At 46.1% G+C, this 27,597-nt stretch overlaps 1 protein-coding gene across 2 annotated transcripts in view; it reads left to right on the forward strand.

The window, feature by feature from the left end:
• Positions 1–27,597, forward strand: part of LOC140907855 (vasoactive intestinal polypeptide receptor) — a 177,033-nt gene that overhangs the window by 113,423 nt on the left and 36,013 nt on the right. For both annotated transcript variants that reach the window (XM_073334767.1, XM_073334769.1), the window contains 3 exons: positions 12,403–12,506; positions 16,762–16,859; positions 18,603–18,735. In XM_073334767.1, the coding sequence (XP_073190868.1) occupies positions 12,403–12,506; positions 16,762–16,859; positions 18,603–18,735 (335 nt within the window). The remainder of the gene's footprint in view (positions 1–12,402; positions 12,507–16,761; positions 16,860–18,602; positions 18,736–27,597) is intronic.

Here is a 27,597-nt window from a genome sequence, read left to right on the forward strand (position 1 = left end):
TTGTATCAAGTGACAGGACCACCTGACCTGGTCATGTCAGAGCTACATCCCAGGATGCCTCTCAGGAAGGAGAGAGATAAGTATGTTCAGTCTTATTGTTTCTTCTTAATGGCCCATCACAGCTGTGATGGCGGGTTGTCTGGTGGGTGTCTCCCAAATACACACACAGGTGTAGTTGTTACATAGTCAATATTCCTAACTTTAGATACAGAAATGATACAAGCATACAAATTGGATAATCACATTCAGTAGATCATAACCTTTCCCATGATATCTTACATGAGCCATCTTGCATAAAGTATATGTTAGTTATGCCATATTCATATCATAACCATATTTCTATGAAGAATATGGGGTGTAACGCCACAGCGTGTATAATTGAGGCCCTGTCATCATCCACCAGGATGGGAGGGAGTCTCCTTGCCAATGGGAGGTGGCAGAAAGTGATGCTCACTGGTACTGCTATGTGAGAAAGAAGTGATAGGGAGGAAGACCAGTATGTCGATGATCAAGACCCAGGATACAATGATAAAGCTTCACCAGATCCATGAGTCCACCTCCTGTGGGTGGATTGCTGCTGTCCTTTAGCAGGCTTTGGAATCTGGTGGCATCTGAGGCTTTGTGGTTGGATCAGGGGTTGTGGGTCTGCCTTGTTGCTTAGGTGCTGGAGGTGACCGTCTGTTCAAGAGAATGGCTGGGTTGTGGTATCTTCGATACTGACATCTAATCCAAAGATCCAGTCTCAGGTGTGACCAGCTGTGTGGGCTGAACCAGAGATGGCCTGTCAAAGTCCTAGGGAGGCGAGTGTGGAGCTGGGTTTTTGCATCTGTGCCCTTGTCAACATGAATGTTGAAATCTCCGAGACAACCAGTCTGGGGTATTTCACCACCGTCACTGACAAAGTCTCTGTGAGCTCCTTTATGACCCCATTAGCCTGTGTAGGTCTGTAAATGAGCATAAAATCAGTGAGCTTTGCCTCTGGTTTCTATGGCCAGACGAATGGACTCGAATGAAGTTGCCTCATCTGAGTCACCTCTTTTGGATTGGCAGTTTGCAGAGAAGACGAATGCTGAGCTGCCTGCCTTCTTGCCCTGTCTGGGTCTGGAATGGGCCGATGAGCCTGCAGGGCCGGGGCGTCAGGATGCTTCATAGTCATGTATTGTTTGCTGGACTCAGATCTCTCATTGCTCAGCCTCCGGTTTAGTTCGCGTTGCCTGCTGGGGCCACGCCTAGACAATGATCCTGTTGCAGTGGAGAGGTAGTAGATGTAGAGTATCTAGTTTCTTAAGCCATCTTTGCCGTTCCCTTGGGCAGTTCCTCCCAAGTTGGATTATGATTGTTGAAGTATTTGTCTGTGTCCAAGTGGAGGAAAAGGTGTCCAGTTGGCCATATGAGATGGGTGGTGGAGCTGGAGCAGCCTGTCCCTGGAGTACCAGGACCTGTGCTGGATGCACATTGCCATAGCAACAATGGAAACAATCCTAATAATAACAATAATACTCAGTGGGGTCAAGTCCAGGAAAGGGGAGTGTATCAATGGCATCGGCCATCCAGTCCCATTTCCTTTGTCCTGTGAAACCTCACTAACCAGCAGCAGCGATGAAAGACCATTTCAGTAGCAGCATTCCTCTTGGTAGCCGGGAAAATACAGCTGAGGAATTCTTCACACCACTTTGCCCATTGCTCTTTGCCCCTCTCTGATGAAGCTGCCATCAAGGGTGCCGGCTGTGAAGTACCCACCCATCTGCTTGGTAGTAACTGCCCACTGACCAGCATGGGCGAGGCCCAGTGCTCCCTGCAGGGAGGTGTGCATTGTAGCTCTGCTGGATCTCTGCAGTAGATGACCTGGGGACCTTAATTCTTCAGGCCTTTCCACCGCCCTTTCACCAGCGCTGTATTCTGAAGAACCATGGTACCATAGAAGGGACACACGTCCTAATTCAGGGATGGGCAATTTTAAGGCACTAGGGGGCCACAAACCCAACTAAAACCCTTTGGCTCAGGAGGGGGCACCAGGGGATGGATCCTAGTCCCTGGGGGTGTGACGTAAGGATGGTCGGGGGTGACCCACCCTGCACTCACCCCACAGCGGCAGCTCCCCACGCCCTCCTGTTGGCTCGTGCCACAGTGTCATGTACATGACAGGCAAGGCACTCCCCTGGCATTGCCCCGTCCTGCCCCCTTCCTGCCCCTGGCGACGCCAATCACCTGTCCTGAGCTGGGTTGTGGCGAGCCTTGGGCCACCGGTTGCCTATCCCTGATCTATATAATGAGGAACTGGAACCTCCTGGGGAGGGTTCTCTGTGAGCCAGAAGAGCTGATCACTCATCACTCTGCTGTGTGCCAATGCTTTTAAGGTGTAACTGATGAGTTAAAATGTAGGAATTGGAGAATGAAAAGAAGATGGAAAATGCTGGTTAGTTAATCTATCCCATTGCATGTAATGTTGGATGATTTTTTCGTACAAAAGGGTTTCTGATAGAACTGAGCGAATAGTGAAAAATTATTTTGCAGCTATTTTTGCAAATGTTGAGTCTTGTTTTAATCTGGGCACATTTGCATGGCATTACGTTTGCTTTTTGGGAATATTTGTTGCTCATATGAATATTCACAGAACGCAAAATTAGCATATCAGAGCAAAGAGTCATTTAAATCAAGAAAAGAAATGTCCAAATGAAATTTAGTCTGTAATTATCATAGAATCATAGGACTGGAAGGGACCTCGAGAGGCTATCTAGTCTGGTCCCCTGCACTCAAGGCAGGACTAAGTATTATCTAGACCATCCCTGACAGGTGTTTGTCCAACCTGCTCTTAAAAATCCCCAGTGATGGAGATTCCACAGTGTCCCTAGGCAATTTATTCCAGTGCTTAACCACGGATATCAATTGATTGATATCAAGATCAAGCTCTTTCTTGATTTCTCCCAAGCTGCTCCACTCGCCTGGGAGAAGCTTCCCGTAAACATCTACAAAACTAACTCATTGTCCTCCTCCTCTTTAAAACTCTCCTTTGCAGTGAGGCCTACAACACCTTGACAAGGCTTAGGTTGCTGGTGTGCTGAGACCACAGCCTACCAAACTGACAAATACTGTCTCATTGATTCCTTGTACTCTCCCATCGGTCCATATCTGTCTGTTGTCTCATACTTAGATTATAAACTCTTTGGGACAGGGACTGTCTTTTTTTTGTTGTATGTGTCTACAGCTCCTAGCACAGTGGGGTCCTGGTCTATGCCTGGGGGTCTTATGCGCTATAATAATACAAATAATTAATAATAATAGTCTTCAGCACCAAATGACATTGGTCCTTCCAGTATCCATTCGACTAACTGATGCTGCTTCTGTCTCATAAGGACCTATTTTCCTGGGGCAGCCTGTCACTGATACTTCTACATCTCTGAACTCCCTCCGAAAATTGTCTTTTTGCTGTCCCCCTACTCAACAGGTTCAGTGGGCTTCAGCTACTGTGCCTGGCTCAGTCCCAGCTCCTCACTTGTATTTATTCACAAAGCATCTACTTCTCTTCCACCCCCAATATAAGCTTTGGAGCAAAGCCTATTGGAAAGATCACCAACCAGCTCCCAAAGCTCTCAGCTCACCAGATGGATTGGCCTTAAAAGTGAAGCTAAGTAGCTTGTGCTCGGCGTGTTGAAAAAGAGGAAGAACAGGGAGAGGGGATGTGCTCAAAGCAGTGAGCCAGGAAGATCTTTGCAGCAGCATTTTGAATAAATGGAAGCAGTCCAAGGTGGGATTTGTTCATCTTTTTGACAAAATTGCCAAACTTTGCTATGAAATAATCAATAGTAACAACTGGGTTAATATCTGCCTAGTCTGGACTTGACCACGCCGGCACACAATAATTAACTATTCTCCAGTCCTACATGGCCACCATTAACCAATTTATCTATCTAGGTACTTATGTGGCCCTTAGCATAATAGTAGCCGAGTGCCTCTCCAGTTATTAATAAAAATGACAAGGAACAAACATATATCTTTCTTCCTCTTTCTTTTCCACCTAGCTCAACATGACTGACATCAGCACAAGGTATTATTTGTAGGTCATAAAAGGAGAGGGTTTTCAATGGAAAAGTCTGCCCCCCCCCACCCGGCAGAAATTTTAGTACCAAATAATTTCAGCAAAAACCCAAATATTGCCGTTTTCAGACAATGTTTCTGATTTGGGGCTTTTGGTTTTTCCAGGAAAAATCAAAGTTTTTCTGCCGAAAGCGAGCACTTTTTGCACAGATGTTTAAGTTGTAAATCCAGTTTTCTACTGAAAACCGCTTTTGAAGGAAAATTTTGACCAGTCCAAATTATTTGTTGGGATTTCCCCCCTTCCACCCGCACTACCCAGCACAGTCAGCTTCCAAATTATCCTACAGCCTAGGAAAGCTGGGTGTGCCTGAGCTGGGTTTCACACTGTGAACAGCATTGCAAGCTGATCAGAAGCCACGCTGTCAGTGCTATGCGAACTATCTGTAACCGGTTGGTTACGTTTTCCTAAGCGTAGGGGTCATAAAACCATTTACATTATCGAATAGTTAGGGGTTTATGAACGCTCAAGGATTATTTGTTTAAAACCCTAGCACTGCTGTACCCTAGACGCATGTTACAGACAAGAAGCACAATCTCTGTCAATGCCTTTTGTGTCATGTCCAGGGGCTGTCATGACACACTGGAGACATTGTTTCATGGAACGCTGTCAAGATTAATAATCATGGGGCAAAAGCCCCAGCTGGTATAAATCAGCAGAGTACCATTGACCGTGATGGACTTCACTGATTTATTCCAGTTGACGATCTGGCCCCATGTTTTCATCAGCTATTCCTTACCTTCGTTAACCGTAGCTAAGGATGCGATTTTGTCACAGAGGTCACAGATTCCGTTCCTTTAATGGACCTCTGTGACTTCTTTGGCTTCAGCCTGCCTAGAGAGCAGGAGCAGGGCTGGAGCAGTCCTCAGTGGGGCTCTGACTCCCATACTGAGTATTTTTAGTAAAAGTCAGGGACAGGTCATCAGCTTCCATGAATTTGTGTTTTTTGCCTGTGACCGGTCTGTGACTTTTACTAAAGATACCTGTGACAAGATCTTAACCTTTAACCATGGCCCCTTTGCTTGGATGCTGAACGTAGACTGGTCACAGAGTAGTAGCCGTGTTAGTCTGTATCCGCAAAAAGAACAGGAGTACTTGTGGCACCTTAGAGACTAGCAAATTTATCAGAGCATAAGCTTTCGTGGGCTGCAGCCCATTTCATCAGATGCACAGACTGGAACATATAGTAAGATATATATATATATACACACACACACACATACAGATAAGTTGGAAGTTACCATACAAACTGCAAGAGGCTAATTAGTTAGGGTGAGCTATTATCAGCAGGAGAAAAAACTTTTGTATTGATAATCAAGATGGCCCATTTAGACAGTTGACAAGAAGGTGTGAGGATACTTAACTTAAGCAAGTAGATTCAATATGTGTAATGACCCCGCCACTCCCAGTCTCTATTCAAACCCAAGTTAATGTTATCTAGTTTGCATATTAATTCAAGCTCAGCAGTTGCTCTTTGGAGTCTATTTTTGAAGCTTTTCTGTTGCAAAATTGCCACCCTTAAATCATTTACTGAGTGGTCAGAGAGGTTGAAGTGTTCTCCTATCAGTTTTTGAATGGAAAATTGGACAAATGACCAGGGATGAGTATAAAAATATTGCTCGGGCATGCAGGAGTGAAATCAGGAAGGTCAAATCACACCTGCAGTTGCAGCTAGCAAGAGATGTTAAGAGTAACAAGAAGGGTTTCTTCAGGTATGATAGCAACAAGAAGAAAGTCAAGGAAAGTGTGGGCCCCTTACTGAATGAGGAAGGCAACCTAGTGACAGAGGATGTACTCAATGTACTCAATGCTTTTTTTGCCTCTGTCTTCACGAAAAAGGTCAGCTCCCAGACTACTGCACTGGGCAGCACAGCATGGGGAGGAGGTGACCAGCCCTCTGTGAAGAAAGAAGTAGTTCGGGACTATTTAGAAAAGCTGGACGTACACAAGTCCTTGGGGCCGGATGCGTTGCATCCGGGAGTGCTAAAGGAGTTGGCGAATGTGATTGCAGAGCCATTGGCCATTATCTTTGAAAACTCATGGCGATCGGGGGAAGTCCCGGACGACTGGAAAAAGGCTAATGTAGTGCCCATCTTTAAAAAAGGGAAGGAGGAGGATCCTGGGAACTACAGGCCAGTCAGCCTCACCTCAGTCCCTGGAAAAATCATGGAGCAGGTCCTCAAGGAATCAATTCTGAAGCACTTAGAGGAGAGGAAAGTGATCAGGAACAGTCAGCATGGATTCACCAAGGGCAAGTCATGCCTGATTAATCTAATTGCCTTCTATGACGAGATAACTGGCTCTGTGGATGAGGGGAAAGTGGTGGACGTGTTGTTCCTTGACTTTAGCAAAGCTTTTGACAGTCTCCCATAGTATTCTTGCCAGCAAGTTAAAGTAGTATGGGCTGGATGAATGGACTATAAGGTGGATAAAAAGCTGGCTAGATTGTTGGGTTCAATGGGTAATGATCAATGGCTCCATGTCTAGTTGGCAGCCGGTATCAAGTGGAATGCCACAAGGGTCGGTTCTGAGGCCGGTTTTGTTCAATATCTTCATAAATGATCTGGAGGATAGTGTGGATTGCACCCTCAGCAAGTTTGCAGATGACACTAAACTAGGAGGAGAGGTAGATACGCTGGAGGGGAGGGATAGGATACAGAGGGACCTAGACAAATTGGAGGATTGGGCCAAAAGAAATCTGATGAGGTTCAACAAGGACAAGTGCAGAGTCCTGCACTTAGGACGGAAGAATCCCATGCACCGCTACAGACTAGGGACCGTATGGCTAGGCAGCAGTTCTGCAGTAAAGGACCTAGGGGTTACAGTGGACGAGAAGCTGGATATGAGTCAACAGTGTACCTTTGTTGCCAAGAAGGCCAATGGCATTTTGGGATGTATAAGTAGGGGCATTGCCAGCAGATCGAGGGACGTGATCGTTCCCCTCTATTCGACACTGGTGAGGCCTCATCTTGAGTACTGTGTCCAGTTTTGGGCCCCAGACTACAAGAAGGATGTGAAAAGTGTCCAGCGGAGGGCAACAAAAATGATTAGGGGACCGGAACACATGACTTATGAGGAGAGGCTGAGGGAACTGGGGATGTTTAGTCTACGGAAGAGAAGAATGAGGGGGGATTTGATAGCTGCTTTCAACTACCTGAAAAGGGGTTCCAAAGAGGATGGCTCTAGACTGTTCTCAGTGGTAGCAGATGACAGAACAAGGAGTAATGGTCTCAAGTTGCAGTGGGGGAGATTTAGGTTGCATATTAGGAAAAACTTTTTCACTAGGAGGGTGGTGAAACACTGGAATGTGTTACCTAGGAAGGTGGTGGAATCTTTTTTAAGGCCAGACTTGACAAAGCCCTGGCTGGGATGATTTAATTGGGGATCGGTCCTGCTTTGAGCAGGGAGTTGGACTAGATGACCTCCTGAGGTCTCTTCCAACCCTGATATTCTGTGATTCTATGATTCAACTGTCTTAAATGGGCCATCTTGATTATCATTACAAAAGTTTTTTTCTCCTGCTGATAATAGCTCACCTTAACTAATTAGCCTCTTGCAGTTTGTATGGTAACCTCCAACTTATCTGTATGTGTATATATATATCTTACTATATGTTCCATTCTGTGCATCTGATGAAGTGGGCTGTAGCCCACGAAAGCTTATACTCTAATAAATGTATTAGTCTCTAAGGTGCCACAAGTCCTTCTGGTCTTTTTGTAGACTGATTCCCATGCATTAGTTCAGAGCTAGTTGTGTCTTGAACCCCCTCTGCACACTACAGAACCAAAACAGAGGCAAACATTTTTGGAAAGTCCTGAAATGTTCCGTAGTTTTAGTTGTTCTTCCATCCTCTCCTGCATGGGAGGAGCACTTGGTAAACATCTGCAAAATCACCTCTTTGTTGTTGCCAGGCCTTTTAATTAAATATTGATTATTCCCATTCTTTAGGGTTTGCAGGTAACACTCTGAAATTTGGTAGGTTCTTGCCTCAAGACCAGGCCCCGTATTTTCAGGATGACTAAATACCTGGAAGCCCTCAGGGGCATAGAAGTGACACCACCATTCAGGCTCTGAGAAAGCCTTTCATAATTGGAAAATTGTCATTATCCCTATGATCAGTCCTATGAGTAAAAAGATCCAAACAAATAAGGTGGAGTAATATCATCCTGTAATAATGTCCTGCACCATTACATGTGTATACTCATTCTATCCTTGGGGAGGACTCAAAGGGACAGATCCTAGTGTGAATCCAGCATGCCGATAGAGAACTCCAAAGGCTTAACCCATGGCTGAGCATTTTGCAGGCCTTGGTGTGCATATGCATGGGGTGTCCTCATCCTAAACCCTAGTATATTCATTAAGTTACCCTCATGAACATATACATTAATCAGTTCCCATAACTACCTGCAATTAGGCATCTGCTGATGTTTTTCTCCACAAATATCCTAAAATTGGTACAAACTGTCTTCTTGTGACCACCTGTCAGCAGTTTCCCCTTAATTTCAGCACTTACAATTATTGCAAAACAAAGTCATATGCCTTCTTGCGACTTAAGGTCACTGTTAGTTTACGTACTTTGGTGAACTCTATGAAGCTACTTACTTCTGCTCAGGCTGTTAGCCCTCCTACTTACGCTGTCTGCTTAAGCTACTACTTATAGGTCTAGGCCTATAGGTCTCTTGCATTTCTGCCTAATATTCCTATTCTATGACCTTTTTATCATCTTAATGTAAGCTTGCAGAATACATTGTCCTCCTTCAAATCCCTTCTTAAAACTCATTTGCCTACCAAAAAACTTGACAACAATTAGGCTGCTGGTGTGTTGAGACCACACACTGACTAGGGTGACCAGACAGCAAATGTGAAAAATCAGGACAGGGAGTGGTGGGTAATAGGAGCCTATATAAGAAAAAGACCCAAAAATCGGGACTGTCCCTATAAAATCAGGACATATGGTCACCCTAATGCTGACCAATATTGTCTCATGGTTTCCTTGAGCTCCGCCATCGGTCTGTATCCATCTGTTGTCTCTTGTCGTATACTTAGATTGCAACCTCTTTGGGGGCAGGTTTCAGAGTAACAGCTGTGTTAGTCTGTATTTGCAAAAAGAAAAGGAGTACTTGTGGCACCTTAGAGACTAACCAATATATTTGAGCATGAGCTTTCGTGAGCTACAGCTCACGAAAGCTCATGCTCAGATAAATTGGTTAGTCTCTAAGGTGCCACAAGTCCTCCTTTTCTTTGGGGGCAGTGACCCGCTTTTTGTTCTGTGTTTTGTGCAGCACCTAAGACAGTGGGGTCCTCATCCGTGACGGGGGGTCGTAGGTGCTTCTGCACTGCAAAAATAAGCACTGCCAATAATCTTATGGTACTTATGTCTGTGCTGTATTTGCATTTTGTGACTCTGGCCAAGATAGGAAGCTGAACTATTGCAAGAGATGTTGTGGTTCAGTGAGGCCAGACATACCGGAAACCTCAACCTCTCCTTATGAGAGATGAAGTTCCGTTAGTTTGCCACTATTGGTAATACTTGAATTACCCTGGCACCAGGGGTGACACTAACCCATACCAGAGCCCCATTGGGTGAGGCACTGTATAAACAGATTAATCCCTGCCCTGAATAGTTTACAATGTAACTAAACAGAGGGTGGGTGTACAGAGGGTGGGGAACTGAGGCACAGACAGATGAATTGGCCACATAGAAAGTCCGCCCAGACCTCCTAAATTCCAGTCCAGTGCTTTAACCACCAGACCATTCTTCCTCTCCTGGGGTGAAGTTAAGGATAAACATTGAGATTTTGGGGTTCTTTATCCAAACTGAACCTCAATTTTGAATCTTTAGAAGACCCAAAAATCCATTGCTATAAGGTCACCCTCCTAGCAAATATTGGTTTGAATTGGTGTCTACTTCAGGGACTGACTTTGTCCATCGCCTTTAGTCTGCAGGACTACAGACGTGAGATAGGACCTGGGCAGTGGCAGATTAGCCACTGAGCTAATGGGGCCCATGCCCAGAGGCCCTGGCCAATTGGGGCACCCCTGAAAAATGCGTGCCCCTGTACCCCGATCTGCTCTTTCCGCCCAGCGCTCCTGCTGGGGAGCAGGGGAAACCCTTGTGCCCCGACCCCACTTCCCAACAGGCACACAGGGGGAGGGGGGGGACCTCCACTTGCTCTGGCCCACAGCCCCACAAAAGCTTAATCCACCTCCAGACCTAGGTCCCTAAAATTGTGTATTTCTTTTGCAACCCAAGTTGCCATTACAGAAAAAGGGAGCTTAGATTCTCGAGGGATTACGTTCTTGGCTTTGTGAATTCCAAAAACATGTGAACTACAAAAGGATGTAGAGAAAATGTCTAAGAATCCTGTAAACGAAGAGAGAGAAATTTTGGCCTTCAACATCTATACCAAGACCTCAGAGTCCGATGTCTGACTCAGAGGCTCACCTCCAAGCAGCAGCAGCTTCTTGCAGACCACTTTGTTCTTTTCGCTTCTCATCACAACAACATCAATGCACTTGCACTTCCAGCACCAGAACAAAGTGATAAAAATAAACTTTTCTTTTACATGTTCACCTCCAGCCTACATCTGAGAGCTTCTCCGGAAGTAAAAGCCCTGCATTCAGGCCTCCTGTGTGCATACTAGTAGGCAAAGCTTGATAAAAGCTTAGCTCAGAAGTGTGAACGTGAACTGAGTGTGGTGAGCCACAGGTCACTGTGCGGAGGGAAAACCGGAGTTGAATAAGTATGCCACATTCCCCAGTTGCCTCATTAGTTCTTTATTTATTTACTAAATTTACAGTGTATTTGTATTACAGTATCCACTTAAGGCCCCGTCTTAGCTTGCAGCTCCATTGTGCTAGAGAGTGCCACTCTGCCTCAGTTTCCCTCTGTTAAAATGGAAAAAAAGATTTCTCAGTATAGTGCTCTAAGATCCTTTCAATGGGAAGCATTGTCTGAGAGCCAGATGTTATTGTTCGATGGTAATGAAGAATAACAAACGAACGAGAAATTAGAAACTCGAAGGTGTGGAGAAATGACCCAAGCAAGCCACCGAACGAAATAAGCAATTAAGACATGAAAAGGATTTAGCATCTAAAAGCTAATTTGATTAGATTGGTAAATATAGGTAAACACAGACAAATACACTTAGCTACTATTCTTTGCTTCTTATCAATGCAAAGTGAATGAGTTGGGGTTTGCTAGCCTAATTAACAATTCATTGATACCCACACATAAGTGGATTGTCTTGATTACAACTGCAATGCTTCTTGTTAAGTTGTTGTGGGTCATACACAGGTTAGTTGGTTTGCCAGTGCTAGGAGGGCCAAGAATTCTTACTCCTCCAGAACACGTGTTAAAGTATGCGGCGTAGGCGTTGACTCCGTGCGTGCTCCAGGGCTGCCAAGCTCCCCTCCCCACCACCCCACCACCACCTCCTCCTCCTCCTCCACCCGTGAGCACGCCACATCCCCGCTCCTCTGCCTACCTCCCAACGCTTCCCCCCCAGCTGCCGCCAAACAGCTGTTGGCAAGCTCCGGGCTCGGGGGAGAAGCGGGAACGTGGCACGCTCAGGGGAGGAGGCGGGACCGGGGCAGGGATTTGGGGAAGGAGTTGGAATATTGGCAGGGAGGGGGCGGAGTTGGGGCGGGGACTTTGGGGAAGGGGTGGGAAGAGACGAGGCAGGGGAGGGGCCTCGTGGAAGGGGTGGAGTGGGGGCAGGGCTGGGGGCAGAGGGGGTGGTCGAGCACCCACGGGAAAGAGGGGAAGTCGGCGCCACATGACATGCGGGACAGCCTGTGGACATCTGTTGTTTTCCTACAGCCAAATCGGAGGTCCTTAGTCCTCACTCAAACAACACTCCCATTGACTTCAATGGCTTTTGCTTGAGTAGAACAGAGAGGCTGGGTGTGGGGGTGAGGCCCTGAAAGAGACACGGGGAAGCTGGGTGCAATGCCACAAACCTCTTGTGTAACTGTCACCTTGGGCAAGTGATTTCATAGTTCTCCTCCTTTAGCGCCTCACCTGTAATATGGGGACAATAATGCTTCTCTTGTCTGTTTAGATAGAGAAACGCTCCCGGGGCAGGGACTGTCACAAACTATGTGTCTGTACAGTGCCTTGCACAATGGGGCCCGGTCTACAGGCGCTATTATAATACCAGTACTAAATAATAACTAAGGAGGTCGGGATTTGGCCCTGAGTGTTGTAAAATTCATGATCTGGAATTTAAATCTGCAAGTGATGCCTGGTTTTTTGAACATAGAATCAATGTGCCCATTGTTTAATCATCCTGCTCTTTTCCTTCTAGGTAATGTGACCAGGAACTGCACAAGCCAAGGCTGGGCAGACATGTATCCTGCCCCCTATGCAGCAGCTTGTGGGTACGATACCAACAGCACTCCAGGAGTAGAGGTCTGTAAAGCCCTGATGAGTAGAATTCAATATGGCTCTTTCCTCAATCCCCTGACCGCTTCACCTCTTTTTTCCCTTTCACCCCCTGATCCTCAAGGTCTAACAAGAAAGTCATAGAATCATAGAATATCAGGGTTGGAAGGGACCTCAGGAGGTCATCTAGTCCAACCCCCTGCTCAAAGCAGGACCAATCCCCAATTAAATCATTAAGTCATTGTCTTTCTGACCGAGTTCACCTGGAAATAGAGCTCAAGCATTCCTGCTAGTCAGCATTGACACCAAAGAGCCAGGTGTTAAGCACCTGCAAAAACCCATTGACTTCAATGGGAATTGCAGGTACTCAGCACCTCTGGAAATAGGGCATCTGCTTATGTATAGATATAGCTGCCTCACTTTAGATATCCAAGTTTGAACATTTTCAGCCATAATGCCTTTTCCCCCTAAAGAATTTCCAAAGTTCTTGGCAAACTACGGTCACCCTCTAGACAGAGTCCACTTGCCAGCTTTACCTTCGTTAAGTAGATACGGTGACCTCAGTATTTGCAGTGTTACCTAAATGTCCTATAGTTACAGGGTCTGCTGAAGGGGTACATTGGCACAGGTCTATTCGCATCAGTGGAGTGACGCTGAGAATCTAGAAAGCTGTAGGGAATACCTGGGGCATGGCAAATACTCAAGTAACGTTATTCAGTTTTCTAAGAAAACTGTCAAGTGTTTAGGAGTGTTTCTGTGTGCGTAATTAATGGTGCAGATATCATTAATATCACGGAATCATAGAATATCAGGGTTGGAAGGGACCTCAGGAGGTCATCTAGTCCAATCCCCTGCTCAAAGCAGGACCAATCCCCAGTTTTTGCCCCAGATCCCTAAATGGCCCCCTCAAGGACTGAACTCACAACCCTGGGTTGAGCAGGCCAATGCTCAAACCACTGAGCTATCAATGTGCGTGTCCATGTATATATATATATATAACATAGGAATGATATCGGTAACAGAACAAGATGGAGCATTGCACGTTATATGTTGGGACATACGGTCTCTACATGCCCCACCTCTGTATTAAAAATGGGGGTGGTCACGTAATGTATAGCAGACGTCCATGCGCAGCATTTAGCCAGAGGGTTGAACTTGGTCCCTCACTGGAACTTGGCCACGGATGTCAGGACCACATGGCTCTGTCTGTCTGTTCCCTGGGTCGTTACCCATTTCTGCCTCGGTGCTCCAGGCTCTTCAGGGCGGGGGGTTTATTGTAAAGCAGCGTGAGTGATTAGAGTGACATATCAACAGTAATAAATAACTGGCCAGAGGCTTATGCCACAAATAGCTGCCGATGTTAATGGGAAAAGAAGCCAAGAAGTCAATGGGCCATGGAGATTGAACTAACCTCTCACCCCTAAGAGGGTTCCCAATCATAGCCAGCTGACACAAGGAGACCTGGATTGAGATTTTCAAAGCTGACTAGGAAATTTAGCCGCCTAACTCCCATTGAAATTCATGGGAGCTGTGTGCCTAAATCCCCTAGTCAACTTTGAAAATCTTAGCTTTGGAGTCGGCCGGTAGGCTGTACTAGTGAAGCGTGAGACGTGACTGGATCCATGCTTTTGTCTCCCATAAACACAGCGCCACTGTATGCATGTCTTTCCCTGCATTACTGCCTGTGTCAGCATAAGTGATTGCTAGGCAACAGGAGGCCTAGTAATAAAAGTATCTCTATATTAACAGACACTTGTATCTAGCCCTTATGGCTCCTAAGTCTCTCCCAGTACTCCCACATTACTGAGAGAATCAAGTGATTACATGGAAAATCTCAAGAGGGCTTAGCGAGCCTTAATAACGGCCAAATCCGACAGAAAACGCTAAAGGAGACTTGCACAAAGAACATCAGTGCCCTATTGAAGAGGGAGCTTTAGTCAGCTGCTGGGGCCCACCACAGCTTCACCTCTTCAAGTGTCTTGTTTCTAGGATCAAAACTTAAGGCCCGGGCTCCAAGTTTGGAAACCCATTGTTACGGCTCAGGAATGCGAAAGGCCTCCTTTAAGAACTCTAGTTTGTGTTCTGACCACAAGGGGATTTGGGAATTCCTGTTACCGGCTTTGAAGACCCAAAGGATTGCAGCATTGCATAAATGTTTCGTTACCAAGAGAACACACATTGTGTTCTTTTAATTCGCTCTTAATTATTTTCTTTTGACTCACACTGCTTTGTGATGCCGCTTGAGCCCAAATGCGGCTTAGCCGCTAATATGCTGTACGTTACCCAACTGTGAAGATGAATAGAAGTGATTTGTTGAGTTAGTTATCACTTTTGGGGGCAGGGAGAGGGAGGATTCGAAAGAGGGAGGAAGACGGAGTGTATCAGCCAGTGAGATGTGAGGTCCACCCTAGGGTGATGTCATCCAGGCTTGAACATCTCCTGAATTTTTAATGTCTACTAAGCACAACTCAAAAACAACATGAAAAGTATGAAATATGCATAAGCGCTTTTTGGAAGACTTTGTTCCTGAACTCTGGCAGCCCAGGGAAGGGGTTGGAATGGGGGCAGAGAAGAGGTGGGAAGAGGCGGGGCGGGGCCTCACAGAAGGAGTGGAGTGGGGGCGTGGCCAGGGCAGCCAGCGGGGGGTGAGGGGTGGTCAGTGGTGCAGCCCTCAGGCCAATGTACTAGTCCTCATGTGGCCCTCATGGTCATTTGAGTTTGAGACCCCTGATCTAGTCTGACCTCCCGTATCACACAGGCCATAAAACTTCCCCAAAATAATTCCTTTTGAACCAGAGCATCTATTTAAAAAAAAATCCAGTCTTGATCTAAAAATTGCCAATGATGGAGAATCCACCATAACCCTTGGTGAATTGTTCCAGTGATTAATCACGCTCACTATTGGATAAAGGCCTAAGTGTGCAAACTGTTAACTGCCTTGAATGTGTGTGTAAATGTGGCCTACAAATGTAGAGCAAATCAGTCCCCTGGTGTTCTACAGAATCGCTACAATTGCTGAATGCTTTTTCAGAGCAATGGTGCTCATAGAGTTAATACTACTAACACTGCGTTATATCACATTTCATCTGATGTCCTCCGGGCTCTTTACAAACATCAATGGACTCGCTCTGATCTCAGTTACACTGGGGTAAATGTGGAAGTTACTCAGTTGAAGTCAATGTAGTTATCTCTGCAATTACCCTGGCGTAATAGAGATCAGAATCTGGTCCACGCTAATTAATCTCACAACCCCCCTGTGATATAAGTGGTGGTGTTCCTAAGGAACTGGAGACATGGAGAGATTAAACAAATTGCCTAACATCCAACAGAGAGTCAATGGCAGAGCTAGAGTCAGAACCCCGGAGTCCTGACGTGCAATCCCTAGCTTTTATTAACAGAACATAATCCCTTTCTCTTTTAGTCTGAGTAATGGTTTAGTGACCCAAGCACAGGACTCAGCCAAGTTCCCAATTCCCTCTGTGGCCTGGGGTAGATCATGTTAACTCTGTCTTAGTTTCCCGATCTGTAGAGTCGGGGGCTAGAATGCCGACACATCTCCTTACCTGGCCAACATCTTCCATTATGCCCCAGGATCAGAGACTCCCAGGATGTGCCACCTCCCCTCTCCAGGAGGGGAGACGGTGGTGCATCATGGAAGATGTAGTACATTTGGGGAGCCCAGCCTCTAGAGGAGAATGGAAACATGAAGCAACCAAACTACAACTCCAATGAAGCACCACACGAGCATTTCTGAATCAAAATATTTGTGTTTTCAGCCAACATATTTTGGGGTTTGATTTTTTGCCAAAAAGTCATAGTCTTTTTTCTGTAGAAATAAAACCCATTTTCATCCCAGCTCTATCCCCAGACTGTGTTGATTAAATTAAACCATCTCACACCCTGTGTTAGTGGATGAACCAAAGTGATCTGTTGCCAATGCCCTGTATTACTAAGTGTGCAGCATTCCCCTTCTGCATTAATATCACCATGTAGCCACTTCTATGGTTAAATAAATAAATACTGCATTCTGTAGGGTCCTTTTCCTTGTCAAATCACTGCATAAATAGGGCCTGATCAAAGACCTCTTGGGGTCAATGCCATTGTTTCCATTTGCTTCAATGGGTTTTAGATCATGCCTTCTGCCATTTTACACCTGAAAAGGGTGTTTTCACTATGGTAAGCTAGGAATTAGTGAGGGATATTGTATGAAGTGTTTATTAAGGAGGAATCTTTGATGGCTCCTAAAAGACCTAATCATTGCCTCTTTTCTCTATGTTGGCAGCCGACGTTCTATGACACAGTGAAGACCGGTTACACCATCGGATATAGTTTATCTCTCATTGCTCTCACTGCAGCTATGATTATTTTGTGCCTCTTCAGGTGAGAACCTGGGCATGGAGGGGAAGGGAATGTGCAGGGGTGGGGAAACAGATTGTTTAATTCCGAGGACCTGAGCAGATTCTTGGCTATAGGCTGCGAGTGCCTTGCATTTGGAATGCCCGGCAACCCCTTTCCAGAGCAAGGGTGGCTGGTGGCAGTGGAGGGACACATATGGTTGAAGTTTTCTCCAAGAAGGACGCAGTCACACATTTTGGGGTGACTCATCTGTGTGGCATTTGAACTGCGCCATTGGCATTGGAACATGCAAGCCCAATCTTGGGCACCACATAGCTCAGTTAAGCAGAATGCCACCTGTGCCTTAGAAACAGGCAGATCTGTCCTCCAGCGTCTTCTGACCTATTTTAACCGCTGGATATAGAGCAACCACACAATATTATGGTGATGGTGCAATATGCCTACCATGGAGGACTCAAGGCTGGGGGCTGCTTTTGGAAGCCCAAGGGCCAGTTTTGGTGTCTGATTTGCAGCTGTTTCCCGTAGGACAATGGGCAGAGATCTTAGAGGCTTGCGATGTCTGATGAGCTTTTACTGAATAGAGAGAATAGCGGAGAACCAAACAACCTGGAGATGAAAAAGACTTGCTAGATTCTGTAGTCCATCCCCTAAAGCCAATGCAGAAGGGTATCTAGTTCTAATGCTTTTCCCCAATCTTGTACCAAGCAACAGGGCTTCCACCATTTCCCTAGGGAGAGTATTCCACAAGCTAAGAGACTCCTTGTATGAAATGAGATATTTTAATGCTCCAGAGTAGTCTGTCCACCGGCTCCAGTTGACCTTGCACAGTACTAGAAGACAAGTGTATGACAGAAGTGTATGGCAAGGTATGCCCTGCAACGATCCATCTGATCTTAACAGATGTTCCTTAAGAGGTTTGTTTAAGGTTGGTTGATTAGTCCTGATTCTTAGTTAAACTAAGACCTGTTTATGCATCTGCGGCAGCACAAAATGACATTAAAGCAAGCAGAAACAACCCCTGGAGAATACCGCCACTCACAATGCCTCCCTGACAAGCCCAGAATGGGTACAGGGGCTCTACGCCACCACTGCTCCCAGCCCCCTGCTTTGGGGGTGGATTGTGACTGTGGCCACACTGCACTGCACTAGAGCCTACAAGGAGCTGGAAGAAGCAGGGCATAAATTAGAGCAGCCCTGAGGCTGATGTAACTTACACCTGGGCTGGACAGATACCTTCACGGCTCCAGCATATGGAGAACGATCTTTGCCCCACACTCACGTCATCCCAGTCCCCAGCGCAGGAACAGAGTGACTGAGAATCAGGCCCATTATGTTATTTATGCCTGTAAAACTTGCGCATCTCCAGGATATTAGACCTCTTGCTTTTAATTGCTGGGAAATGTCACTTGAAAACCCCAGAGTTCCTTGATCCAGATAGATCGTCATAATCTGCTAAAGCCTATGGGATGGAATAAGCCCAGTGTTGCTCTTAATGTCAGTTACCCTAACTTATATCTTTTAAAGTTAAAATATAAGCCACATTGCTGTATAAAGTATGCAAATATTTATTAATTTTGGCTTGAGCTGTTCAGAAAATGGAGTTTATCCTGCTGACAATGTCAACTTTTTGGCAAAACACTCAAATCAGAAATATTCTGGATAAAGCAGAAGTTTTTCACAACACATTCTGGCCAGAAGAGTAATGTATTGAGATGAAGTCCTGATGTTTAAAAATGCTATTTTTCTCTCTCTCCCACTCCACAACAGAAAACTGCACTGCACTCGAAATTACATCCACATGCATCTCTTCATGTCTTTCATCATGAGAGCCATTGCAGTTTTCATAAAGGACTTCATCCTCTTTGAGAGCGGCGAGTCTGACCACTGCTCTGCGAGCTCAGTAAGTAGCAGCGACCAGCTGACGTTTTCGGATGCCAGCTGGTTTGGTTCAGCCCCCTTAATTGGGGAACAAAATAATGAACACGGAAAGGCAGGCAGGGAAATGCTGGGGGAAGCTTTTAGTTGTTGTTGCGCTGTATTGGAAAGGAAGCAAAAAACCCGCTGGCTTCAGCCTAACGTTGAGAAAGAGATTGCAGCAGAAATTCCTCACTCAGCAGATGTTGCTTTTTAATTGTCAGTGCCTCGGTCTCTCAGCTGCGATGATGAAGCTGGGGTGATAAATGATGAGAAGAGTTTGGGATCTTCTATACCTTACAAAATCAGGCTACTGAAAAATAGTTTACTGGCCAACCGCCCTGGAGCAGAGGAAAGCAGCTCCTATCCTCTGCCTGTGGCACTTAATAGTCTAGTCTTCTGTAGGTCTCATTTACTTTGGTCTCATTTCCATTGTTGGGTTTAGTGTGTGGTTGCTGCATGGTGTTTGTGGCTTGTGATATAGATCTAGGGGTCCCTTCTGGTCTTAAACACTGTGACCATGAAAATGGTCCACCCACCCACTGCTTCCATTGTCCACCCTAGCTCCATGGCTTCTTTCACATGGTCCCCTTCATGCTTGGAACAGCCTCTCAATTAATATTTGCCAAGCAATCTCCCTCCCAGACCACCCTGAGACCCATCTGTTCCATGACTCATTACAGATGTCATGACCACGTTGCTCTTTCTGTTTGTTCCCTAGGTTGTTACCCATTTCTGCCTCAGTGCTCCAGGCTCTTCAGGGTGGGGGGGGTTTATTGTAAAGCACCGTGAGTGATTAGAGTGATATATCAACAGTAATAAATAACTGGCCAGAGACTTGTGCCACAAATAGCTGCCAATGTTAATTGGAAAAGAAGCCAAGAAGTCAATGAGCCATGGAGATTGAACTAACCTCTCACCCCTAAGAGGGTTCCCTCTAGGTCATGACTGAGGCCCGTTGATGGAAAGCTTCCATTGCAGCTACCCCTCCGATAACCATTCTGTAGCTAAAGGAAGGACGTTAGCCTGCTGAGCTCTTAGCTTGGCGCCTTTACAAATGTGAATGAACCACGAGAGAAGATCGTTGCACCTGCTAGTACACCAACTTTTCACCCCAATCCCTTGGCTATTGCTGTTGGGTGTTTTATCCAGAGTAAAGTCAATGCTCAGCGCAACCAAGTGAATGGCTAGATGGTCCACCAATATTTTAAAGACATGTGGAGCATAATTCTTCTTGCTCTACTGGACTGCACCTTCCTGTTGCAAATTCTGCACCCGTCCTGCCACCACTTCTTGTGCAACCCCCGGCAAGAAAGTTCACACGCAAATAACCACCCAACCTACATGGATAAAAAGTTCTTTCCAAACGTTCCTCTGGCCACCTTGTGGAGAATCAAATCAAAAGGGGTACAAGTACTATTGGATGGATGGGGGGATTTGGATTCGGTGAACGTATTTTCCCACTGTTCACCCAGTTGTAAACTCTGATTCTTGGGGGGGGAAAAGTGGAAAAAACTATTTTTAATGTAAATTATATTGAAAATCAGCCCCTCCAAAGCCCTGTACTCAGCAGACCTAACTCCCAGGGCAACTCACTGTTCAGCACGTTACCTGAGTCGGAATTAGGCCCCAATCCTCAAAAGTAATGACTAATTCCTGTTGATTTTAATGGCATTTAGGTGCCTGAATACCTTGAGGGCTCTGGGCCTTCATCCTGTCTCAAGATGTAGATCCTAGCTCTGAAGGTTCAGTCCCTGGGCATTACTAAACTGGCAGTTCGTACACCCATGAAAACAGGACGTCTTTAGGGCCCACTAGCCTCAGCATAAACAAATCCAAATTCTGCAAGAAGTGTGAACGACCCTTTAGATGCGTATGCCATTTTTTAAAAGCCCATTTGGTTTGCTGCAGTGGGGTTGTGTTGATTATTTAGCCAACAGCAGGAAACCTCAAAATTACAGCATTAACCAAATTGCAAAGCTTCTCATCTAGTAGAACCAGATAGTTAAGAAAACCAGTGGTGAGAGGCAAATGGCTTTCCATGTGTGTTGTCGCGAAGCTGCCGGGGCGCTGGTTTGTTGGTCTTTTCCCCACGTGACAATAGCTGTTGCTAAGGTTAAAAGAATTTTGGAGGGTGGGGAAGAGAAAAGTATTCCCAGCTCAATGCACCCCAGTGCACTCATGACTTGGCAAACAAGGCTTATTGTCATAAGTAAATGTTGCAGGCGAAATTGACCATGGCTTGCAGCGCTTGTGTAAAGGAGCGCAGACCCTTTGTCCTGCGTGAAGAAGATTCAATAATGAAAAGCTTTACAAACGTTTCTTTGCCCGCCGGCCAAAGCAATTAAGCACATCACTAAAGACAACGGTGATGAGCTCTCCTGGCACACACAGAAACAGGAGGCTTGACCTTTAGTAGCGGGCTTTGCTGTCCAGGGATTCTCAGCTGGGTTTCCCAGGGGAAGAACTAGCACGGCGGAAGGCTTGCTTTCTTCAGTGGCGTTGGGTGGTCAGTGAAGAAATCGAAAGATCTGATCTCGAAATTACTTGGAGTGGGGAGTCCTACGGGCTGTGTTATACAGGAGGTCAGAGCAGGTGACCACAGTGGTCCCTTCTGGCCCTGAAATCTATGAATAATGACTGAGTAAACCCACAACTTATTGCCTAAGCTACTCAAATTCTAGTTCCTTTAGACGCTGCAAGTGAACACGCTTTTTTCTCCTAGGCCCCAGTTTTTCTCGTTATTTAAGCCTGCATGTAATTTTAAGCCTCTGAGTCATCTCAGTGGGGTTACTCGCATGTTTGAAGATGTGCATATGTAACATCAACAGACCCCAGTCGTTGGTGGGCAGGATTGAACTGGGGACCTCTGGAGCTTAGTCCATGAGCTAAAGCCAACTGGCTGTTAGCTAAGGCTGTAGAGCAGACTCATTTTATATCTCTCTCTAAGTGGTCTCAGTGCCATTAGATGCACCACACCCAAGAGGTGTGTGGGTTACACATATGCTGAAGCACCTTGCTGAATCTGGGCCTGAACCTGCTAGATTCATAGACTCTAAGACCTGAAGGTGACCATAGTGATCACCTAGTCTGGCTTCCTGTATAATACAGGCCATAGAACTTCCCTGAAGTTAATTTCTCTTTGAACTGGAGCACAGATCTTCTAGAAGAATATCCAGTCTTTGTTTTAAAATTGCCAGGATTAGAGAACCACACCACCACACTCCTTGGTAAATTGTTCCGGTGGTTAATTATACTCACTGTTAAATATTTCCAGTCTGAGTTTGCTGAGCTCAACTTCCACCCATTGGAGCTTGTTATACCTCTGACTGCTAGATTGAAGATGCCTTTATTATCAAATTTCTGTTCCTTGTTTAGGTACTTACAGACACCCCCACTTCAACATTCCACCCTACGCACGTTGTTTTTGTCTTTCTCTGTCTCTCTTTTTCTGGAAGCCACTGTGTGAAACCCAATCACCAAAGCCACTAACCTGGCAGAAGAATTGAGCTGAAATTTTGGGTTGTTTTTTAAAAGAGCAGGACTTTGATCAGCTTCATTAATGTGGCACCTAGATGCTATGGGAATTGGCAGATTAGACATCCAGGTTAGATGGAGACAGAAAGGCAGATAGATAGATAGATAGAGGACTAGATCCACAGCTAAAAGACAATGGAACTATGCAGTTTTACATGAGGTGAGGATGTGGTCGAGGGTACATAGTTTCTCTTCAACTTTTTGAGTTCCAGAAAGACTAGTTGGTTCACTCCAGACAGCAATTCCTCTTTACAAAGGAAGGCAAGCTATATACAGCCCAACTGCGAAGAATGCACCCTCTGATCTTCTATTTTAAGAATGTGAACAGGTATTTCTGTTAGTTCAGCAAGATCTTACTCAAGAAACTGTAAAGAAACCTGTCCCTATAATTTTTAGAACAGACATTAGCTTAGGTTTAGGGGGTGGCTTGTGTTCGCTAAAGCAAATGTTTCTGTAGCTCCCTGGAGAACAGGAGATTATAGACTGTGTGGAGAAGCTGAGGGCTAAATAAGGAGAGACACCTGACAAGATATGGGTGACTCGCTTGATCAGCACCCTGAATACTTAATTAAATCAAAACCAGAAAAGCGGGTCAAAATCCAACGCGATTATGCATTGAAGTCATTAATAGTCAAACACCTATTGAATTCATGCGGGATCATCATCCAAGAGCCAGGTGTACAACGATGAAGACAGGGCCAGTGGGATTTTCAAAAGCACCCTAAGTGTGTAAGGCACCTAACTCTCACTGAAAGCCCACTTAGGTGCTTTACCTTTGTAAAGCTGGCCCAAACTGCTTACATTTAGCCTTTGCCAGGACAGCGGGAGATAACTTCGGTCCCAGTGTTAGGTTTTGTTTGAAAAGAAAAACAATCTCAGAACTTTTCCTCGGTGTTTACTTGGCCTTTTCCCAGGCCAAACTGACTTGGATGACTGAGTTTGGACTCTGCCAGGGGGCCTGTCTATATGGACAGTTAGTGCGCGGCAGTCTGGGATGTAAAGCTACAGTGCAGTAGCCGGCCATGCGCTAACTAGCCCTGTGGACCCTGTTACCACACACTCATTGTGCACTGTGACCTACTCCACTTTGAAACAGGAATAGGTCAAAGCTCACTAACGTGGGAGTGTCTGTGTGTGCCCACTGGCAGTGTCTGTGTGTCAGGCTGTAGAATGCCACGTGTTATCTGTCCATATAGACGAGTTCAGCGTGGAGTTAAAACCGAATAAGGACGTAAGGGTTGGGCCCTTTAATATTCTAGTGGGCTCCTGTTTTCATGTGTTCTCTTGTCTTCTGAAATGGTCACTGGGTTTGAACACTTCACGTTCACATTCTCCCCACCCATGAGTTAATTCGGAGCCAAATCTGTTTGGTCATTGTGAAGTCTGGGCGGAAAATACATGTTATATTTTAAAAATAATCTGACCGCACTTTAAAACTAGCAAGAATCTAGCTCTGTGAAATCAATGAGCTGCACTCTGGCCTCGTTTTAATCAACTGAGTAAGGAGGAGGGAGGAGTGAGGCCCTCACGCGCCCACTTGTTTGGCAATCCTGGATCTTGGGTCTGTTGTGGCGCACAACCCCTGCTCTGGATACTCCTCCCCCCCCCCATTAGCAAGTGATTGAGAGGTGCAGAGATTTCCTGCTCGCTGGCAAAGGGGGAAGAAAGCTGCCCCTTTTCAAGGGGTGCAGTAACTCCTGTCTCCCCAGCCCCTTAGAGCCATTTGTACCTCGCCTCGCTCTACAGCCATGCTCTCATTGGTCGGCCTGCCCTTGCTGCCCTGCCCTTCTCTGCAAATCGGATGGGGCGCAGCCATGGTTGGGGAGTCACTGTTGCAGGGAGCATCATTAGCACGGAGCAGAAATCCACTGCAAATACAGAGCAGCGATTTCCCCAAGATGATGCCGGGTCGAGCTGCCCCGATCCGCTCTGAACCCCCAAACCCTGCACAACACTGACCAAACTGCTCCCATCGACTCAGGAAGGAGGGGGTTGCGCTGCCTTGCCTTCACTTCCCCCTTCCATGCTTAATGGACACATTTGGCTGTATCTGCGCTCGGTGGAGGGGGCCTGTGTGAGTCTGCTGAGCCTGATATGACATCCTGAATAGAACGGGCTCAGCGGAGGTGATAATTTCGCTGCTCAGAATATCCCCCCTTCTTCAGGCTACATCAAGAAAGTCCCCGCTGCCTTTCCAGGGTCTCCGGTGTGGAATATCCCACACAACAAATCCTGCACGCAACAAATTTGATTTGAACAAGCAGGGTTTGTTAGACACAACAAAACCTGCCTCTTGGCAGGGGATTAGACTAGTTGACCCTTGCGGTCTTTTCTAACCCTATGGTTCTAATAACATCGAATTACACCACTGCCGATTTCCTGAGTAACAGTAACAAACCCACAGGCACAGTCCGTGTCTGTCAGGAGAAGGACGGAAAGAGAGAGAGAGAGAGATCTCATAAATAACATCAGGAGGACAAACCCAGCAAAGTGAAGGGGGGGGTGGAGAGGAAGACATGGCGCGGTTGCCAATTTCCTTTCAATCTCATGCTAGCACTTCGAGGTTCACTTCACTGGAGTCACTGCGAGGCTATAGAAACGACCAGTGAGAGACAAAGAAACAGGCTCAGACCAGAGCCCTTAATTAACGGAGTCCCTAATGATCAAAACATCGACCATTGTTTAAAAAAAAGGTGACTGCCCTGTGTGCAAATTCCTGTTTCAGTGTCTGGGTTAAGCGAGGGGGCGTTTTCCGAGTTATCACAGGTGACTTTTGCGGGTGAAGCACACATGAGGCCACAAGCACCTACAGAAAAGAAGGGGCTGGATTGTCACTGCTCTTGCTCCCCTGCTCAATTTGCCACGCCCGCTCTTGGGGTGAGGAAGAAGAGGGGCTATTCGGCATGAGCCAATGGACGGGGATGGATGGAGAGAGCAGGGAATGAAGGAGGCCCTAGCTTTGTCTTCTTCCCATTCGCGGGCCAGAGTCACTGGTCAGGTGCACAACGCAGGGAGCAAGCTGCTTTGCCACAGTGGGTGAAGCAACTTCCTCCTTCCCCAGCACAATGGAGGAGCTGGGAGTCCGAGTTGCATTTTGCGCTGCTGTGTGGTCGCTGGACCGCACAGCTCCCGACCATCCCTGACTCCAGACAGATTGTAAGGGTGCACTGGAACCCAGGGAGAATAACACATTGTACATGTCCTCACGGGTTCCGAACCATTTGTTTTTTTTTTTCCCTTCCTGCTGCTTTGATCCAGTGAATGAGAAACAGGAAACTAGATTGTGCTAATTTGAGGCAGGGCTTGTCTTTGTAATAAGTGTTTGTACAACATCTAGCGCCGAGGGCCCCTGATCCTTGCTGGGCATTACTGTATTGTAAATAATTGATAATAATAAAGGCAAGAGGGAGAATGAGAGACCAAAGGAAAAGACACGGATTATGTAGAGACCCATCCTTAAGATCTTGACCATCTTCCCCATTAGAACCTCAGTCTTGTATTTCTCTGGCCATTCTACCATAAGTTCTAATTCTACCGGTACCAGCAAGAGTTAATCAGTGTCACAACTTGGCTTTCTCTTGTGGAAATTAGAGTCAGGAACTTCCAAGGTTTTCTAGTCCCTTGATTATTTTAAAAGCTTTCACTTGACAAAAATATTGGGCAAGAAGCTCATTATAAATATGTGATTGATTTGTTCTAGTAATGAATGAAGGACCGTCAGCCCCATTCATGCAGTTGACTAAGGAGGCCATTCTATTTTTATTTCAGTTTCTAAACTCATCTTTATGTTGGTCCAATCAGCCAAAGGGCCTGCTAGCTCTGGCCACCATCTTGGGTACAGTCATGTAAGAGAAACCCAGGCCAGCATTCATAACAGCCCAAACCTACAAGGCCTAATTCTCTTCTCATCATGGTGTGATTTAGGAGAAACTAACTTCACAGAAGTCAGTGGAATGAGTAACCCCAGTGTAAAACTACTGTGTGAAGTTAACTGTGCCCAAGTAGGTGAGGGCAAAGAACCTCCTAGGACTAAATCCTTAGCTGATGCAAATTGCATAGCCTCGCTGACTTTAATAGAGTCCAGCAGCTTTACACCAGTTGAGGATCTGACTCTGACACTGGTTTATGCATTGCATGTTCGTATAATACCAGAAGCCACACCTTGTGTGACCTGTGTATTAATAGAGATGGATTTTAAATGTCTTGACATTTAAATCCTTTCAGCTGATATGAGTAGGGTTAAATCAGAAAGAAAGGGCACGGTTACACGATGGGGCCTGGGGATCCATTTGGGTCAGGCTGCTGCCTAAAGCTTGTTATGAATCACTATGGGCCCAATCCTGTTACAAATGAAATCAATGGCAAAACTCCCATTGACTTTAGCAGGACCAGGATTGAGCCTGGTAGCCTCTTCCCAGCCTCCCCAGTCCCCAGCGTGACACACAAGTGTAGCAGAGGGCAGGATTTGGCCTACTCAGTGTGTGTGTCTGTAGACATCCTGTATATCTCGTCTTCATGACAGCTGTAACTAACCTGTATCTCTGCATTAGAGATGGTCCTCAGTGTGGGCCTCCGTCTGAATGCTGTGGCGCAAACCCATCTCAGATGCATCTCATCTATGGCTGAGTAGCTTTGGAACTCCATGGGGCAGCGAAAGCTGAAGAACCATGTAGTAGAACATCTCCCTGGTGCACCAAGACCTAACGGGAACTCCTCGTCCCACTGAGTTTTTTTTCATGGTAGATGCCAAATTCCTTCTAATAGAGACACTGAAGAATTTCAGCTCCTCGTCTCACTTAAACCGAGATGCATTACATTTTGAGCCCATGGGAGCTGCAGCTTAACTGACTCAGTTAGAAGCCACTTCTTTTCTATCAGCACCCCATATTAAGGGCCTCTGGAAGCTCAGTGGATATGCACAGGTGCTAAGCTGCACTCCTCAGCAGCCTACAGGTCTGGGCCCTGAGCAGGTGAACCGGCTGAGAATTCAGCTAGTTTTGCAATTCAGCACTTTGTTTCATGACCTTAAAATGCCAAGAGGGAGTTTTCACAAGCACCCAGGAGATTTAGAAGCATGAGTCCCATTGAACTGGACCTGGTTTCCTCTTTATTGTAGAACAAAGGAAGTTAAAGGGGCGGGGAGAGGTGCAAACCCACTTGAATACAGGTTACAGCTGCAATAAAGGAAAATAGGGAATAAAGAGATGGGCTTTCACCAGCTCTGTCTAGTTTGCTCGGATTTGTAATTTGCTTTCTCTGCTGATATCTAAGAGCCTGGGTGGGGTGGGACAAAGATAAGCAAAGTGGCAGC

This window comes from Lepidochelys kempii, chromosome 2 (assembly GCF_965140285.1).
Source record: "Lepidochelys kempii isolate rLepKem1 chromosome 2, rLepKem1.hap1, whole genome shotgun sequence".
NCBI lineage: Eukaryota > Metazoa > Chordata > Testudines > Cheloniidae > Lepidochelys > Lepidochelys kempii.